The following is a 16,959-nucleotide window of genomic DNA, read 5'->3' on the forward strand; positions in this document are numbered from 1 at the left end:
TTAACTTTGGATTGGAGATGTTTGATGTGAGTCTGGAAGGAGAGTTTACAGTCTAACCAGACACCTAGGTATTTGTAGTTGTCCACATATTCTAAGTCAGAGCCTTCCAGAGTAGTGAGGTTGGACAGGCGGGCAGGTGCAGGCAGCGATCGGTTGAAGAGCATGCATTTAGCTTTACTTGTATTTAAGAGCAATTGGAGGCCACGGAAGGAGAGTTGTATGGCATTGAAGCTCGCCTGGAGGGTAGTTAACACAGTGTCCAAAGAAGGGCCAGAAGTATACAGAATGGTGTCGTCTGCGTAGAGGTGGATCAGAGACTCACCAGCAGCAAGAGCGACATCATTGATGTATACAGAGAAGAGAGTCGGTCCAAGAATTGAACCCTGTGGCACCCCTATAGAGAGAGTGAGGGACAGAGAAAGTCAGGAGGGTCAGGCTGTGTATTAGACATGGTATAATCCTTCCCTGTGCAGGAGGATATTGATTTAGTTAAGAGTCGAGAGCAACAGTGATCCCAGCGTTCCCATCCACAGGCGTCACCTTGGATATGAGTCTGCTTCACCTCTGGAGGTGTTCAGGATTACCGGGCAGGACACACAAACACACATATACACACACGCGCACATGCACACATACACACACACACTCTCTCTCTCTTTTCTCAATGACACCAAAGACAAACTGACTTTCTAAATGTGCTTTATTCTAGCTATCATCAAAAACATTCTTACTGTCACCATCATCATGGTCATCCTCATCATAATCAATAACATCATCATCAATAACATCATCATCAATAACATCATCATCATCATCATCATCATCATCATCATCATCATCATCATCAATAACATCATCATCATCAATAACATCATCATCATCAATAACATCATCATCAACAACTATCATTTCATTGATTTTGCTCAAAAGCTAAAGCTGTGATCACAAATAAAACATTTGGTCCTTAAATATAATCTAGGCAACATGGTATCAAGGGTTGAAAGAGGAATGCTCTGTTGCTACCCACAGAAAACATCAAACAGCACTAGACATGACACCAGGACAAGGGAGGGAAGAAAGGAGGGGGAGGGAGGGATGGATGGAGGGAATGATAGAGAGAGATGGAGAGATACAGTAGAGAGAGGGAAAAGTCAGAGATGGAGAGAGGTAGAGAGCATCTGTGAATGTCTCTGGAACAGTAGCTCTGTGAAAGATGAAAGGAGGATCAGACAGACGGAGATGAAAGACAGGATGAAAGCAGACAGGAGCCAGAGGAGGTGAGGAACGAGGAGAAAGGAGGGAATAGAGAGGGAGGCATGCATTTACAGGAAGCTAGGCGGAACAAATAAACCCACATCCACAGTTTACGAGGGAGCAGTATTAAGTGTTGCACCAAAAAACACAATTCAGTTCCAGAAGTTGTGTGAACATATTGGACCGAAGCTAAACACCACACAACTTAGACAACAAAACTACAAGTGGATCAATCGCTCCTATAGTTACTGATCAATATGATGATTAACTTTACAGTGATTATTAATCTCATACTATGATTAATCATATAATGACAAAATATTACACTTTGGTGAAGAGCGAGAGGCAAAAGGGAGGTGGAGCTGGAAATCAGGAAGTGCCTATCTTATTGGTCGCCTTATAATTGACCAACTAACCCTCCTCCAATCAGCAACAAGATGCAACGAACCCATTGCTATCTTTGTCGTCATCGTCCTGGTCTTTTCTGACAGCTGTATCGTCCCTCCCACTGTGTGCTGCCATTATCTTTCCACTTCATCTCTCTTGCTTGCTCCAACAATCACTGACACAGATATGTATCTATATGTTTGGACTTCAAATAAAAACTGTGATTCTACTCTAGCCTGCCCTAGTCACCAGAGCCATAGATATACAGAGTCTGCCGAACTCGGTTTGAATCTAGAATTTTAGCATGAGATGTTGGCAACAACAGTTAAAACCTAGTCGCAAGTCATGGACTGTTTGGAGGATAGTTTGTTGAACTCAAATCTGCAGTACCCTATTCCCTACAGTGTGCTACTTTAATTGGGGCATGGGGTGTTTTGTGACACAACCTACACAGTATATCTGGCCCGAAAAGTCCATCCTCCAATCAGATCATTTCCTCCAGGACCATCACATGTTGGAAGGCAGTTTTTCTCTCAGTCCCTATTAGTCTTTCCCTGTCTGAGGCAGCTAAGGGTCCTTTTTGCCCCCCTTGGGGGAGGCGGAGGGGGCAGAGGTGGCTGGGGGGAAAGCGCTTTGAGGGAGGGAGGTGGCTGGGCCTGGGACCAACTGAGTGTGTGGAAGGGTGGTAGTGGAGGTTTGGACAGGTGTTACGGCTGTGGTCAGCTTTGGAGCATGACTGGTGTAAGGGGTACAGGTAGGTGTGGGGACAGGAGCTAAAGGTTGGCTCTGTTTTGAGGTATGGGTTGATGCAGGTTTGGGGGTGGAGGATTGTTTTGGGGTATGGATAGGTACAGGTGGGATTGTGGGGGTAATAGAACATTTAGAAGTGGGTTTTGGGGCAGGTGTTTGGACTAGGGTTTGGGCTGCTGGGGTCTGTTTTGGGGTGTGGGCTGAGCCTTTTGTTGGGGCTTGAATTGCAGCATCGGAGGCGATGGGTACAGGAGTAAGAGAATGCTTAGATGTGGGTGTTGGAGTATGGGTGGAGGTTTGAACAGGGGCTGTATGTGGGGTATGTTTGGCAGTATGGGTAGGGGGAGGTTTGGGGGTTGGAGTTGAGGTTGAGGTTGGGGCCTGAGTTTTAGAACTGGTAGGTGTTGGGGTTAGAGTTTGGTTTTGCATAAGGGCAGGTGAAGGGATAGAGATAGGAGTGGGAGCTTTACTGGAAGAAGGGGTGGGAATCAAGGTTGAGGTTGGAGCTAGGGTGGGAGTGGAGGCTGGGGTGGGAGTGGAGGCTGGGGTGGGAGTGGAGGCTGGGGTGGGAGTGGAGGCTGGGGTGGGAGTGGAGGCTGGGGTGGGGGTGGAGGCTGGGGTGGGGGTTGCAGTCAGGGTTTGGCTCTGAGTGGGAACAGGAATAGAAATAGGAGTAGAGGGACGATTGGAGAGTTGAGAGAGGGTAGGGGTAGGGGTACAAGTCTGGATAGGGGAAAATGCTTTAGAGGGGTTAGGGGTGAGCCCAGATAGAGGGTAAGGGGAGGGGGGTGTAGGGGAGGGCTTTATTAGGGGGCTCTGAAGAAGAGTGGGAGAGGAGGGTGGGGAAGAGGAGGGGGGAGAGGGGGATCCGAGAGAGGACTTGCGCCCATGGGTTTGTGGAAGTGAGAGAGGGGCACTGACAGAAGAGGGAGGGAGAGTGGAGGAAGGAGAGGGGGACGAAGAGCACGGGGGAGGTGTAGGGATGGGTTTGGACCGAGGGGTTGAGGTGAGGGGGAAAGAGGTGGTTACAGAGAAGGGAGGGGGAGTGGAGGAGGGAGAGGGGGAAGAAGAGCGAGGGGGAGGTGTAGGGATGGGTTTGGACCGAGGGGTTGAGGTGAGGGGGAAAGAGGTGGTTACAGAGGAGGGAGGGGGAGTGGAGGAGGGAGAGGGGGAAGAAGAGCACGGGGGAGGTGTAGGGATGGGTTTGGACCGAGGGGCTGAGGTGAGGGGGAAAGAGGTGGTTACAGAGAAGGGAGGGGGAGTGGAGGAGGGAGAGGGGGAAGAAGAGCGAGGGGGAGATGTAGGGATGGGTTTGGACCGAGGGGTTGAGGTGAGGGGGAAAGAGGTGGTTACAGAGAAGGGAGGGGGAGTGGAGGAGGGAGAGGGGGAAGAAGAGCACGGGGGAGATGTAGGGATGGGTTTGGACCGAGGGGTTGAGGTGAGGGGGAAAGAGGTGGTTACAGAGAAGGGAGGGGGAGTGGAGGAGGGAGAGGGGGAAGAAGAGCACGGGGGAGGTGTAGGGATGGGTTTGGAGCGAGAAGTTAAGGAGAGTGGAGTAGTTCCGAAAGAGGGAGGGATGGAGCAGGGGGGAGGAGAGGAGGAGCGAGATGGGGGTGTAGGGGTGGGTTTGGGGCGAGGGGTCAGTGGCAGGGCTGGGATGAGGGAGAAAGGAGTGGGAGCAGGGGAGGGGGTGGCAGAGGAGAGAGGGGTTTGTTTGCGGGAGGAAGTGTAGGAGGCCAGGGGAGAAGCTGATGTGGGTGTGGCTGCAGGTACAGCGACGGGATGTGTGTGTGTGGCTGTGTGTGTGTGTGCAGGGCAGTGTGTAGAGGCAGGATCAGGGAGGGGCTGTATAGAGCCCAGGTTCTGTGCTTGTATCTGTGCATTGAAGGGGGGCATCTGTAACCGTTGTGCTGGGACTTGTACTGGTAGGGGAGTAGTCAACACCCCCACACTGCCACCCCTGGCTAGCTGCGTCCCAGCCAGGAACGAGGCTGGCAGCAGGTTACCTCCAGAGGTCTTCCGCTGGAGAGGGGGGTGAGGCTGCATGCTTGCCCAGGATCGATGAGGCAGGGTGGGCTGCGAGGCGGAGAGGAGCCTGGCCTCCTGGGTGAGCCTCCCGAGTGCAGGCAGGCCCTGGTTGCTGCTGCCTCCGTGACGCAATAGCGCCTCCTTGGCCCCATGCTGGCCAGCCATGGAACTGCAAGTGTCTGACATGACACTGGTGGCTGCAGTTGGATTCATGTGGTAGAACAGATGGGGTGTGGTGGCTCCTCCTACCTTGGGGATTCCTGGGGTTCCACCCATCACTGAAGAGTGTTCCGGGTGGAGGCGGAGACTGTAGTGCAGGGTCTTTCCTAATTGGACCGACGTGGAGACAGAGGAGGCCGGTGTGGGTGGGGTTTGAGCAACAAGGGGTGATATCACACCTCCCGGGGGGGCCATGGGGAAGGGCGAGGTGGAGGGGAAGGCAGGAAACCCCCCTCTAGGGGACAGCCCCCCCATCCCTCCTACCCCCATCATCCCAATGAGGGAACTCACAGAGGGGCGCAGGGGCTGCAGGACAGGGGGCCGCGGGGGGGAGAGGGGGAAGGAGACGGAGGGCGATGGAGAGATGGAGGGGAGGAATATAGTGCCCCCTAGCGCATGTTGCTGCTGTAGCTGATGTTGAAGCTGCTGTTGCTGTTGCTGCTGGTGCATGAGGGCGATGGCCACGTTAGTCGTAGCGGCCGCCGTCTGGAGCGGAGCGTGGATCAGTGGAGCCCAGATCAGTGGGTGGGGCCTAGGAGAGACCGTACCACTTCCTCCAGTGGCCCCTCCCCTTCCTGCAGCAGCGATGGCCTCCTGCATGGCTGGCATGCTGTCGTGTTTAACGGTCTGCTGAACCAGCATGCTGTCACAGAAGCCCAGCCCCCCCATGCCTAGCCCCGCCCCCCCTCCTCCTTGACCCCCACGCCCAAAACCGCTGCCCCCCGCCATGGAACTCGCCTGGGAAGGCTTTCTCATCAGGATAGAGTTCTTCCTACCTGCAGAGGAGAACAAAGAAGAGAGAAGAGATTAGAATGAAACGATGAAAACAGAAACAAACGGATGGAGGGGATGGTTACTGTTCCTGTCTGACACAAATGGTGGAAAACAAGAGCAAGAAGAAAGTGGTAGAAACTAAAGTGATGATCCAACAACACAGTTGTAACGAGGCTGACAGGGCTGAGTGGCTGATTTAAAAATCCCAAACAGAACCAGCTATCTGCTCTAGCAGCTCTCCACGTTTTTCTAGCAGTTTCTCAATTCAATTCAATTCAAAGGGCTTTATTGGCATGGGAAATATATTTTAACAGTACGTAATAAACAAAAGTGAAATAAACAATACAAATTTACAGTAAACATTACACTCACTAAAGTTCCAAAAGAATAAAGACGTTTCAAATGTCATATTATGTGGAAATAGTTAAAGTACAAAAGGGAAAATAGTTTATCTCTCCTTTAACCTGCCTTGAAGGGCTTCTGCAACAGAAAGGTCAGTTACAAAGCACTTTAGAAATAAAATCTGAATTAATTTAAAAAATGCTATTCACTGGCAAGGTCTTTGCACAAAGCGCTATAGAAATGAAACTGAATTGAAAACTGAGTCATTGCAAGTAATGGACCGATTGGCAGGTGCTTGAGCCAATCGGGAAAGGCTTAGTACCGATGCGGTCCAACCGGTCGACGGCCACCGTCTCGAAGGCCCGCCTCATCATGGGGTGTTCCTCCAGGACCTCGTTGAAGCTGTCCACACTGAGGGAGTAGAGACGACAGTACGTATCCGCTCTGACGCTCGCCGTCCTCCGGCCCCGAGTCAACAGACAGATCTCTGAGAGAGTGAGAGAGAGAGAGAGAGGGAGATGGACAGAGAGAGAGGAGGACGGGCAGGTGTGGATAAAGAGGGAGAAGGGAAGAGGGAGATGGACAGAGAGAGAGAGGAGGAAGGGCAGGTGTGGATAAAGAGGGAGAAGGGAAGTGGGAGATGGACAGAGAGAGAGGAGGAAGGGCAGGTGTGGATAAAGAGGGAGAAGGGAAGAGGGAGATGGACAGAGAGAGAGGAGGAAGGGCAGGTGTGGATAAAGAGGGAGAAGGGAAGAGGGGTGAGAGAGAGAGAGAGAGGGAGATGGACAGAGAGAGAGGAGGAAGGGCAGGTGTGGATAAACAGGGAGAAGGGAAGAGGGGTGAGAGAGAGAGAGAGAGGGAGATGGACAGAGAGAGAGGAGGAAGGGCAGGTGTGGATAAACAGGGAGAAAGGAAGAGGGAGATGGACAGAGAGAGAGGAGGAAGGGCAGGTGTGGATAAACAGGGAGAAGGGAAGAGGGAGATGGACAGAGAGAGAGGAGGAAGGGCAGGTGTGGATAAACAGGGAGAAGGGAAGAGGGGTGAGAGAGAGAGAGGAGGAAGGGCAGGTGTGGATAAACAGGGAGAAGGGAAGAGGGAGATGGAGAGAGAGAGAGGAGGAAGGGCAGGTGTGGATAAAGAGGGAGAAGGGAAGAGGGAGATGGACAGAGAGAGAGGAGGAAGGGCAGGTGTGGATAAACAGGGAGAAGGGAAGAGGGAGATGGACAGAGAGAGAGGAGGAAGGGCAGGTGTGGATAAACAGGGAGAAGGGAAGAGGGAGATGGACAGAGAGAGAGGAGGAAGGGCAGGTGTGGATAAACAGGGAGAAGGGAAGAGGGGTGAGAGAGTGGAAAAAATAAGAATTTGTTGAAGAAATTGAAGAACTGATTAATCTAACTCACAACCACACCTTTCCCCTTCCACTTCCCTTTTTCCTCACACTGTCCTTACCCTCACACCTCCCTCCCCCTTCTCCCTCCTCTCCTCACCCCCAAAGTAGGACCCGTCACTGAGTTTGGTCTCCCTGTTTCCGCGGGTGAGTATGCCGACTCGTCCGTGTTGAATGAAGTACATCTTGCGTCCCACTGTGCCCTCACGGATGATGAAGTCATTGGGCTGGAACACCTCGAAGCGAAGCTTGGTCAACACTGCCGTCACAAAGTTAGGGTCCGCGTTAGCAAACAGCGGCATGTGAGCCACTAGGCTACGGCAGTTAAAGCTAACTATCGCCTGAGAGGGGGAGAAAGAGAGGGGGAGGGAGGGGGGAGGAGTTGGGAAGTGAGTTAGAATGTACAAGAACTGAATTGGTTCAGTATGTTTTAATTTTCTTTAATGTAAAATGTGTTTGAGGTACTTTGAATCGACTGGTTTGAGCAGGTGTTTTTTTTAGTTACGCTATAGCTAGCTTTCGTTACTTGTAACTGTGCGTGTGCCTGTATCCATGGCTCGTGCGTGTGTGTGTGTGCGTGCCTCGTGCGTGTGTGCGTGCCTCGTGCGTGTGTGTGTTACCTCCTTTAGTGGTTCGCTGAGTTCACCCAGTATGTTCTCCTCGTCAAACATCTTGCCCTGGAAGCGATGCTCGTAGTACTCATGAATCCTCTGACGGACATCTGCAGGGAGCTTATGGAACGACATGTACTGTTCCACCTGCTTATACTGAAACACAATGTCAATACAACGGGAATACGTCAATACAATATTAATACAACGTCAATACAACGTCAATACAACGTCAATACAACGTCAATACAACGTCGATACAGCGTCAATACAAAGTTAATACAACGTTAATACAATGTCAATACAACGTCAATACAAAGTTAATACAACGTTAATACAACATTAATACAATGTTAATACAAGGACACACACACACACTATACTGCTTCACTACAGTATAATACACACTTGACTGGAGGAGCAGGAAGATTGTTTATGAGTGGAGTATGGTTCCTTTACCGTCTCCTGCCTTTGAGGAGTCATCAAATTAATTTGATGAATGGTAGGATAGAGAGAATAAGGGACAGAGGAATGGAGAGAGAGAGATGGAGGGAGTGGGGGAGGGATAGAGAGGGTCCTAATCTCTTACTTTCTCCTGGTACTGTCGTCGTGAGGAGTCCAGGGACTGTATGAGAGCGGTAGCATGGCCGATGAACATGGCATAGCAGGTGGCACCAATGATCATACTGAGCATGGTGAGCCACACGTCTGTCATGCCCTCTGGAGCCTGGGCACCGTAGCCAATACACAACATGTGGCTCATCGCCTTGAACAGGGCATAGGAGTACTGGATCCCCCACGTGTCATTCTGGATGGAGAGAGATTGAGAGAGAGATGGAGAGAGAGCCCACATGTTATTCTGGATGGAGAGAGAGATGGAGAGAGAGCCCACATGTCATTCTGGATGGAGAGAGAGATGGAGAGAGAGATGGAGAGAGAGATGGAGAGAGAGCCCACATGTCATTCTGGATGGAGAGAGAGATGGAGAGAGAGATGGAGAGAGAGCCCACATGTCATTCTGGATGGAGAGAGAGATGGAGAGAGGGATGGAGAGAGAGCCCACATGTCATTCTGGATGGAGAGAGAGATGGAGAGAGAGAGCCCACATGTCATTCTGGATGGAGAGAGAGATGGAGAGAGAGATGGAGAGAGAGATGGAGAGAGAGCCCACATGTCATTCTGGATGGAGAGAGAGATGAAGAGAGAGATGGAGAGAGAGCCCACATGTCATTCTGGATGGAGAGAGAGATGGAGAGAGAGATGGAGAGAGAGCCCACATGTCATTCTGGATGGAGAGAGAGATGGAGAGAGAGATGGAGAGAGAGCCCACATGTCATTCTACAGAGGGAGTCCGAGAGGAAGAGGGAGAGGGAGAAGAAGGTGGAAGAGAAGGAGGAAGGGATGAGTGGTACAACACTAGTTAAGGTAATAGCTACAACCTAGGCTAAAACTGTGGCTGTAAAGTGCTGGGTAGAGTTGCTCATTGCTTTTCCACTTCCTGCTGTGTAAAACAGACTACTAACAGGTAAAACGCTAGAGGAAAATAATAGTAATAATAATAATAATAAAATGGCTCTAAAATATGTTGTAAAGCCAGTGTGTTTTAGCCAATCATGCAATGAAGCATATTTATCTCAGGCTGAGTGTGTGTGTGACTGTGTTTGTGATTGCTTGTGTGTGTGTGTGTGAGGCCAATTATATCCTGTTCTGTTAAATGGTCCGGCGGGTGGCGCATGGCTTTCTCTGGGGGAAAACACTCAGCATCAGCTGGCCTAGCAACAGTCACCCGGCAACCACTGAGGAAACACTTCCGAGACAGGAGTCAGCGAAACACACAGCCGTGTGTGTGTGTTCATATCTCCATCTACTCCATCTGTAGGATGTTTAAGTTGGGAGATGTTTTAATGTGTTGATATTCCCTTTAATTCCAACCAGACATGCTGCTACATGAACCAATAAACTAACACAGAGAGCAAACAACATCCGACACGAGGATACACTCACACTCTCGCTCTCTCTCTCTCGCTCTCTCTCTCAATTCAATTCAATTCAATTCAATTCAATTCAAGGGGCTTTATTGGCATGGGAAACATGTGTTAACATTGCCAAAGCAAGTGAGGTAGATATTATACAATATTAATATCTCTATCTCTCTGTCTACACACACACACTCTCTCTCTCTCTGTCTACACACACACTCTCTCTCTCTCTGTCTACACACACACTCTCTCTCTCTCTCTGTCTACACACACTCTCTATCTCTGTCTACACACACTCTTTCTCTCTGTCTACACACTCTCTCTCTCTCTCTCTCTCTCTCTCTCTGTCTACACACACTCTCTCTCTGTCTACACACTCTCTCTCTCTCTCTGTCTACACACACACTCTCTCTCTCTGTCTACAACACACACACTCTCTCTCTCTCTGTCTACAACACACACACTCTCTCTCTCTGTCTACACACTCTCTCTCTCTCTCTCTGTCTACACACACTCTCTCTCTCTCTGTCTACACACACTCTCTCTCTCTGTCTACACACACTCTCTCTCTCTGTCTACACACACTCTCTCTCTCTCTCTCTCTCTCTCTCTCTCTCTCTCTCTCTCTCTGTCTACACACACTCTCTCTCTCTGTCTACACACACTCTCTATCTCTGTCTACACACTCTCTCTCTCTCTCTCTCTCTTTCTCTGTCTACACACACACACTCTCTCTCTCTCTCTCGCTCTGGCTAAACACACTCTCTCTCTCTGTGTCTACACTCTCTCTCTCTCTCTCTCTCTGTCTACACACACTCTCTCTCTCTGTCTACACTCTCTCTCTCTCTCTCTCTCTCTCTCTCTCTCTCTCTCTCTGTCTACACACACACTCTCTCTCTCTGTCTACACACACACTCTCTCTCTCTGTCTACACACACACTCTCTCGCTCTGTCTACACACACTCTCTCGCTCTCTCTCTCTGTCTACACACACACTCTCTCTCTCTCTCTCTCTCTCGCTCTGTCTACACACACTCTCTCTCTCTCTCTCTCTCTCTCTCTCTTCGGAGTGCATGCTGGGAGTGAGTCGTCAAGCAGGAGTGATTGTGAGAGCGACTGGATTTCTTTTCACTCTATTGGGTTTTGGTATGTAAATATATATATATTGATTAGTTTAGTTGGTTTAAGGGTATTTTTTCTAAATATTACTAAGAAAGTATAGGGGTGGTGGGATAGTTTGAGGTTGTTTTTTTGTCGCGAGGGCACAACCAGCGGGTGGGGCTGGTTGAAATGGCCACTCGTGGGAGTTTGGAGTATGAAAAACTTAGTCGGAGGCATGGAGTGAAGATTCCAGCCGAGACCGGGTGTTCAGTAGAAGAATGTAGTCTTGCTGTCGGTGCTATCATTGGGTATGATAGCATCAAATCAGCCTCAAGGATGAATAGCGCTGTAGTGATCTTCTTAGATTCTATTGAAAAGGTGAATAAAATAGTCGAGACGGGTGTGGTGTTGCGGGAGACACAGACGCAGGTATTTCCGCTTATGAATCCGGCGAAAAAAGTGATACTTTCTAACGTGCCACCTTTTGTTAGAGATGAAGTGTTGGAGAGAGAATTATCTCGTCATGGTCAAATCGTATCTACAATAAAGAAGGTTCTTTTTGGATGCAAGTCTCCGTTGCTGAAACATGTCGTGTCTCATAGGAGGCAAGTGCATATGATCTTAAAAAAGGACGTAGATGAACTGAATTTAGCGTTCAGTTTTAAGATTGATGGATTTGATTATGTATTTTACGCCTCGACTGAGTCAATGAAATGTTTTGGTTGTGGAAGAGAGGGGCATTTGGTGCGCAGTTGTCCCGAGAATGAGCGCGCTGAGACCGGTAGTTGTTATAGTGCTGGTGCAAATAACGCACCACCGCTAAGGGATGAAAATGCTAAGGGTGCAGGGGAAGGGAGAAGGTGGGCAGATGTGGTTGGAAAAGTAGGAGAAGAAGGCATTGTGGAAATTGTGGTAGATCAGAAAAAAGAGGGAGGGGAAACAGGTGGTGAGATTGCGACTGCCGTCGCTGAGGTGGTGCTGGAGAATGAAATTGGAGGGCAAGAGGAGGTCGAAATAATGGAAAAAGAAGCAGATGTTTTCAAAATACCGAGGAGTAAAAGGAAGAATGTAAGGGGGGGTGAAGGGTCTAGTTCTAAGAGAAAGGTAGAGAGTGATAAATCAGTTGAAGATGAACAAGTGGTAGAGATGGTGGATTTTCTTCTGGGGAGGATAGCGAGAGTGAGTCATCTGACGCGTCACAACAATATAGCGAGACAAATGGGGTGGAAGGGAGATATGGAATTGAGAAGATACGTCATTTTCTGAAGGTGACAAAAGGGAAGAAATATATGCAGGATTACAATGTAACTGATTTTTTCCCTGAAAGTGAATTGTTTATTGAATCAGCAAAGTTTCTGATGTCAAAAATTACAGGAAGAGGGTTGAAAAGCCCTGAAATTGCTAGACTCAAGAAAGTGGTCACGAGAGTGATAAGTGATGTAAATTCGAAAGAAAATGAAAGAGTTTAGTTGCAGTTTTAACTCTGTAAAGAGATGGGGTGGCTGTATCATCCTCTGTATATTTTTTTCATCCATGAGCAGTTTTAAGATTTCTTCTTTAAACGTAAATGGGGGAAGAGATGGTAAAAAAAGAGCCATGGTGTATGAGTTAATTAGGGGAAAGGGAAGTGACATAATTTTTCTGCAAGAAACGCATAGTAATTTGGAAAATGAAGTTATGTGGCAACAGGAGTGGGGGGGGACAGTGGTGTGTAGTCATAAAAATTCAAAAAGTGGGGGTGTGGCTATTTTGTTCTCAAACGGGTTTTTGCCTTTGTCTTATGAGGTTGAGGAGATAGTTGAGGGGAGGTTATTAAAAGTCAGAGCAAGGTATGAAAACATCACTATGTGTCTGATAAATGTATATGCCCCAGTGGTGACAGTTGAGAGGGTATGTTTTTTAGAGACATTATCAAATACCATTGAGAAATGTAATAAAGAGGATTATTTATTTATTGCTGGGGATTTCAACTGCACAGTCAGCGATTTAGATAGAAATCACCAAGAACCTCATATAGCCTCAAGGACTTTTTTAAAACGCCTCATTGTAACAAATGAATTGTGTGATATTTGGGGGAGTCAACATGGAGACACAAGGCAGTACACCTGGGCGCATGTGAGAGAGAACACCATCTCTATGGCCAGGTTAGATAGGTTTTATTGTTTTGAGCATCAATCTCAGGTTTGTAAATCAAGTGTGATACCCCAGTGGGATTTTCGGATCATTGTTTAATAACAGAGGTGGTGTTCATTAATGATGTAAAACCCAAAAGTGCATACTGGCATTTTAATATAACTTTATTGAGTGATGCTCACTTCAGGAAATGTTTAAGTTTTTTGTGGGAGAGGTGGAGGTCTCAAAAGGCTAGTTTTGTATCAATTCAACAGTGGTGGGATATAGGGAAAATCCAGATTCAACAATTCTGTAATCAATACACGAGGAATGTCACCAAGGATATCACCAGATCAATGAAAGCCTTAGAGTTTGAAATAGTGGAACTCATGATGTTGGTTGAGACCACAGGAGATCGAGGCCATACTCAGGCCCTCAAGAGGAGAAAAGCTGCATTGGCAGACCTGCTGGGTATCAGAGCACAGGGGGCATTGGTGAGAAGTAAGTTTCAGGGAATATCTGAAATGGATGCCTCATCCAAGTTTTTCTTTGGTTTAGAGAAAAAGAATGGACAAAGAAAAATTATTCATTGTCTCAAATCAGCTGTTGGACAAGAGCTCACTAGCCCGAGTGAAATTAGAAAGAGGGCAGTAGAGTTCTATGCTGAGCTCTATAAGTGTGAGTACAAAGAGGATAAAACAGTGACACAACAGTTCTTTGATGGGCTCCCAAAGGTGGCTGCGGAAGCGCAGGTTGAGCTGGAGCAACCATTGTCTTTGCAGGAGTTATACACTGCATTAAAAGGCATGGAAAATGGAAGGGCACCAGGCATTGATGGGCTTCCCGTTAACTTTTTTAAGTCTTTTTGGGCTATGTTGGGAGAGGATTGGCTAGAAGTAGTTAATGATAGTTTAACCGGAGGGTTACTACCAATGAGCTGCAGAAGGGCTGTCCTCACCCTATTTCCCAAAAAGGGTGACCCTAGGGAGGTGAAGAACTGGAGGCCGGTGGCTTTATTGTGCACTGATTATAAGATATTGTCAAAGGCTTTGTCCAACAGGCTGAGGGAGGCGATGGGGCAAATCATACATACGGACCAGTCCTACTGTGTTCCTGGCAGGCAGATAGGGGATAACATTTCTCTGATTCGTGATTTTTTGGACGTCTCTAAGGCTATTGGGTTGGATGCTGGTCTAATTTCAATTGATCAGGAAAAGGCATTTGACCGAGTTGAACATAAATATTTATGGCACACGCTTGAGGCGTTTGGGTTCAGCTCGGGTTTTATTGCCATGATAAAGGTGATATATGGTGACATTGAAAGTGTATTGAAAGTTAACGGTGGTTTGAGTGCTCCTTTTAAAGTGTGTAGAGGTATTAGGCAGGGATGTTCTTTGTCAGGGATGTTGTATGCCATTGCTATAGAGCCACTACTAAATAGCATTAGAAGTCGCATTGAAGGGGTGTACCTTTCAGAGGATATTCCTCCTATTCGTCTCTCAGCCTATGCTGATGATGTAGTTGTGTTAGTGAAAAATCAAGCGGAGGTGGATAGTTTGAGTATAATGGTTGATCGTTTTAGGGGAATATCCTCTGCAAAGGTAAATTGGGAAAAGAGTTGTGCTTTACAGATTGGAAAATGGGCTGGAGGGATCATGGCTTTGCCAGGGGGCTAGAATGGTGTAAGGGAGGTTTTAAGTATCTTGGAGTGTACCTAGGAGATGAGGGGACTATGGAAAAAAATTGGAGTGGGGTGGTTGAAATGGTGGAAGGGAGGATGAGGAGATGGCGTTGGTTATTATCTCGTATGTCATATAGGGGGTGCACTATTATAGTTAATAATGTGATTGCCTCTGCACTGTGGCATCGGTTGTCAGTTTTAGAACCACCATCTGGCCTTCTGGCTAAGATACAGGCAATTATTGTGGATTTCTTTTGGGATAAATATCATTGGGTTCCACAAAGTATTTTATATTTATCAAAAGAGGAGGGGGGACAAGGTCTTGTACATCTTGCTAGTAGAGCTGCTGCTTTCCGGTTTCAGTTTATTCAAAGGCTGCTTTATGGACCGGAAAAGGTGGTGTGGAGAGGGGTGGCAGGTCTTGTATTACAGAAGGTTGGAGGATTAGGATTAAAGAAGGCTTTATTTCTGGTTGATAGTAGACAGATTTCTAGGGAGGGAGTACCTCCGTTTTACAGAGGTCTTCTCAGAGTGTGGAGCATAATGGAGGTGTCCAGACGAACTTCAGCGGAGTCAGTGCATTGGTTGTTGGAGGAACCTCTGGTGTATGGGGCAAGACTGGATTGTACAACTGCAGCTGTTCCACATTTCTCCAGGATTTTGGTGAAGGGCAAAATCATCACCTTAAAACAGTTAATGGCCATGGCTGGGCCCGCCTTAATGGATGGAAGACGGTTGGCTGAACATTTGGGGGTGAGGTCGGAAAGGATTGTCGAACAAATGCTGGGAAGCTGCAGGAAGGCTCTGTCAGAGGAAGAGTGGGGTATGCTTAATAGCCACGAGAAGAAGGTACAAGATGAAGACGTCGCATTTCCAAGACTAGGGATTACACCAAATATCCCAGAGTCAGAGAGAAAGGGTTTATTGTTGGATTTGAGAGGGTTGGAGGAGGTGGGTTTGGATGAGGTGAATGGGAAGGACTTGTATAGGGGGTGTGTCAAGGTGTTAAATAAAGATAAATTGAAAAATAGAAAAGACACTCCATGGAGGGTAAAATTGGGAATTGATGACAAGGTAAAGCCAGCATGGAGAGCACTGTACAAACCACCGTTACAAAAGGGTACTGGTGATATGCAATGGAGGGTTTTACATGGCATTATTGCAGTTAATGCTTTTGTATCTGTCATTAACTCAGATGTTAGAGATGGATGTCCTTTTTGTAATATAAGAGAAACCATTTTTCACTGTTTTATGGAGTGTGAGAGGATAAAACCTCTATTGGAAATACTGGAATCTTTGTTTAGAGCTGTAGGTGAGATTTTCAATAACAATGTTTTTATTTTGGGGTTTCAATATAGTAAGCAACAGAAAAGAAAATGTCAACTGTTAAATTTTATTTTGGGACAAGCTAAGATGTCAATTTTTTTGAGTAGGAAACATAAGATAGACACGGGATATGAGAAGGATATAAGATGTGTTTTTAAAGGATTAGTGAAAGCAAGAATAAAAGTGGATTTTGAGTTCTTCTCAGGTGTAAAAGATCTCCATTTGTGAGCGGGTCAACATTTCTCTCCATGTCTCAGTACCCATGTAACAAACTCACCACCTTGTTGTTCTTGGAGACCCAGCAGACAGACAGACAGACAGACAGACAGACAGACAGACAGACAGACAGACAGACAGACAGACAGACAGACAGACAGACAGACAGGCAAAGAGAGTCAGACAGACTGGAAGACAGACAGACAGACAGACAGAGACAGACAGACAAAGAGAGTCAGACAGACTGGAAGACAGACAGACAAAGAGAGACAGACAGACAGACAGACAGACAGACAGACAGACAGACAGACAGAGTGTACCTCACCACCATGTTATTCTTGGAGACCCAGCAGTCCAGGGGGAAGTCCTGCAGCATGGGAACCAGGAACTGTAGACATCCGTCCCAGTGGCACAGCAGCAGCATCATGCCTATCAGGTTGACTATCCTCACCATGGCACTGGCCAGGTCATAGGTCATATGGAAGATCTGGAGGGGGAGAGTGTGACATCACTTTAGTTTATTGACGTCTTGCGCGGGCACCTTTTATGATAGTTGCCCCCCTAGCGGTCTTTCTTTCCCCTATACTACGCTGACCTCTCCTTTCCCCCTCTCAGCATCTGCCTCTCTCCTCTCACCTCCCTCTCTCCCTCCCTCCTCTCTGGCATGTTCCACTGACTGCCCTCTAACCTCTCTCTGGAGGATGTAACCAGTGAGTTGTGACCGTGGTAGTAAGTCTCTCTTTCCCTCCCTCCCCTCTTTCTCTACCTCCTCTCCCCATCTTCCCAGCCTCT

The 16,959-nt window shown here is 47.8% G+C and overlaps 1 protein-coding gene across 3 annotated transcripts in view; it reads right to left on the reverse strand.

The window, feature by feature from the left end:
- Window positions 1-682: 682 nt before the first annotated feature.
- Window positions 683-16,959, reverse strand: part of LOC129841912 (potassium/sodium hyperpolarization-activated cyclic nucleotide-gated channel 4-like) — a 31,580-nt gene continuing 15,303 nt past the window's right edge. For all 3 annotated transcript variants that reach the window (XM_055910275.1, XM_055910274.1, XM_055910273.1), the window contains 6 exons: window positions 16,493-16,654; window positions 8,342-8,560; window positions 7,762-7,908; window positions 7,242-7,482; window positions 6,077-6,241; window positions 683-5,414 (listed from right to left, as the gene is read on the reverse strand). In XM_055910275.1, the coding sequence (XP_055766250.1) occupies window positions 2,209-5,414; window positions 6,077-6,241; window positions 7,242-7,482; window positions 7,762-7,908; window positions 8,342-8,560; window positions 16,493-16,654 (4,140 nt within the window). In that variant the 3' untranslated portion in view covers window positions 683-2,208. The remainder of the gene's footprint in view (window positions 5,415-6,076; window positions 6,242-7,241; window positions 7,483-7,761; window positions 7,909-8,341; window positions 8,561-16,492; window positions 16,655-16,959) is intronic.

Source organism: Salvelinus fontinalis, unplaced genomic scaffold (assembly GCF_029448725.1).
Source record: "Salvelinus fontinalis isolate EN_2023a unplaced genomic scaffold, ASM2944872v1 scaffold_0002, whole genome shotgun sequence".
Taxonomy (NCBI): Eukaryota; Metazoa; Chordata; class Actinopteri; order Salmoniformes; family Salmonidae; genus Salvelinus; species Salvelinus fontinalis.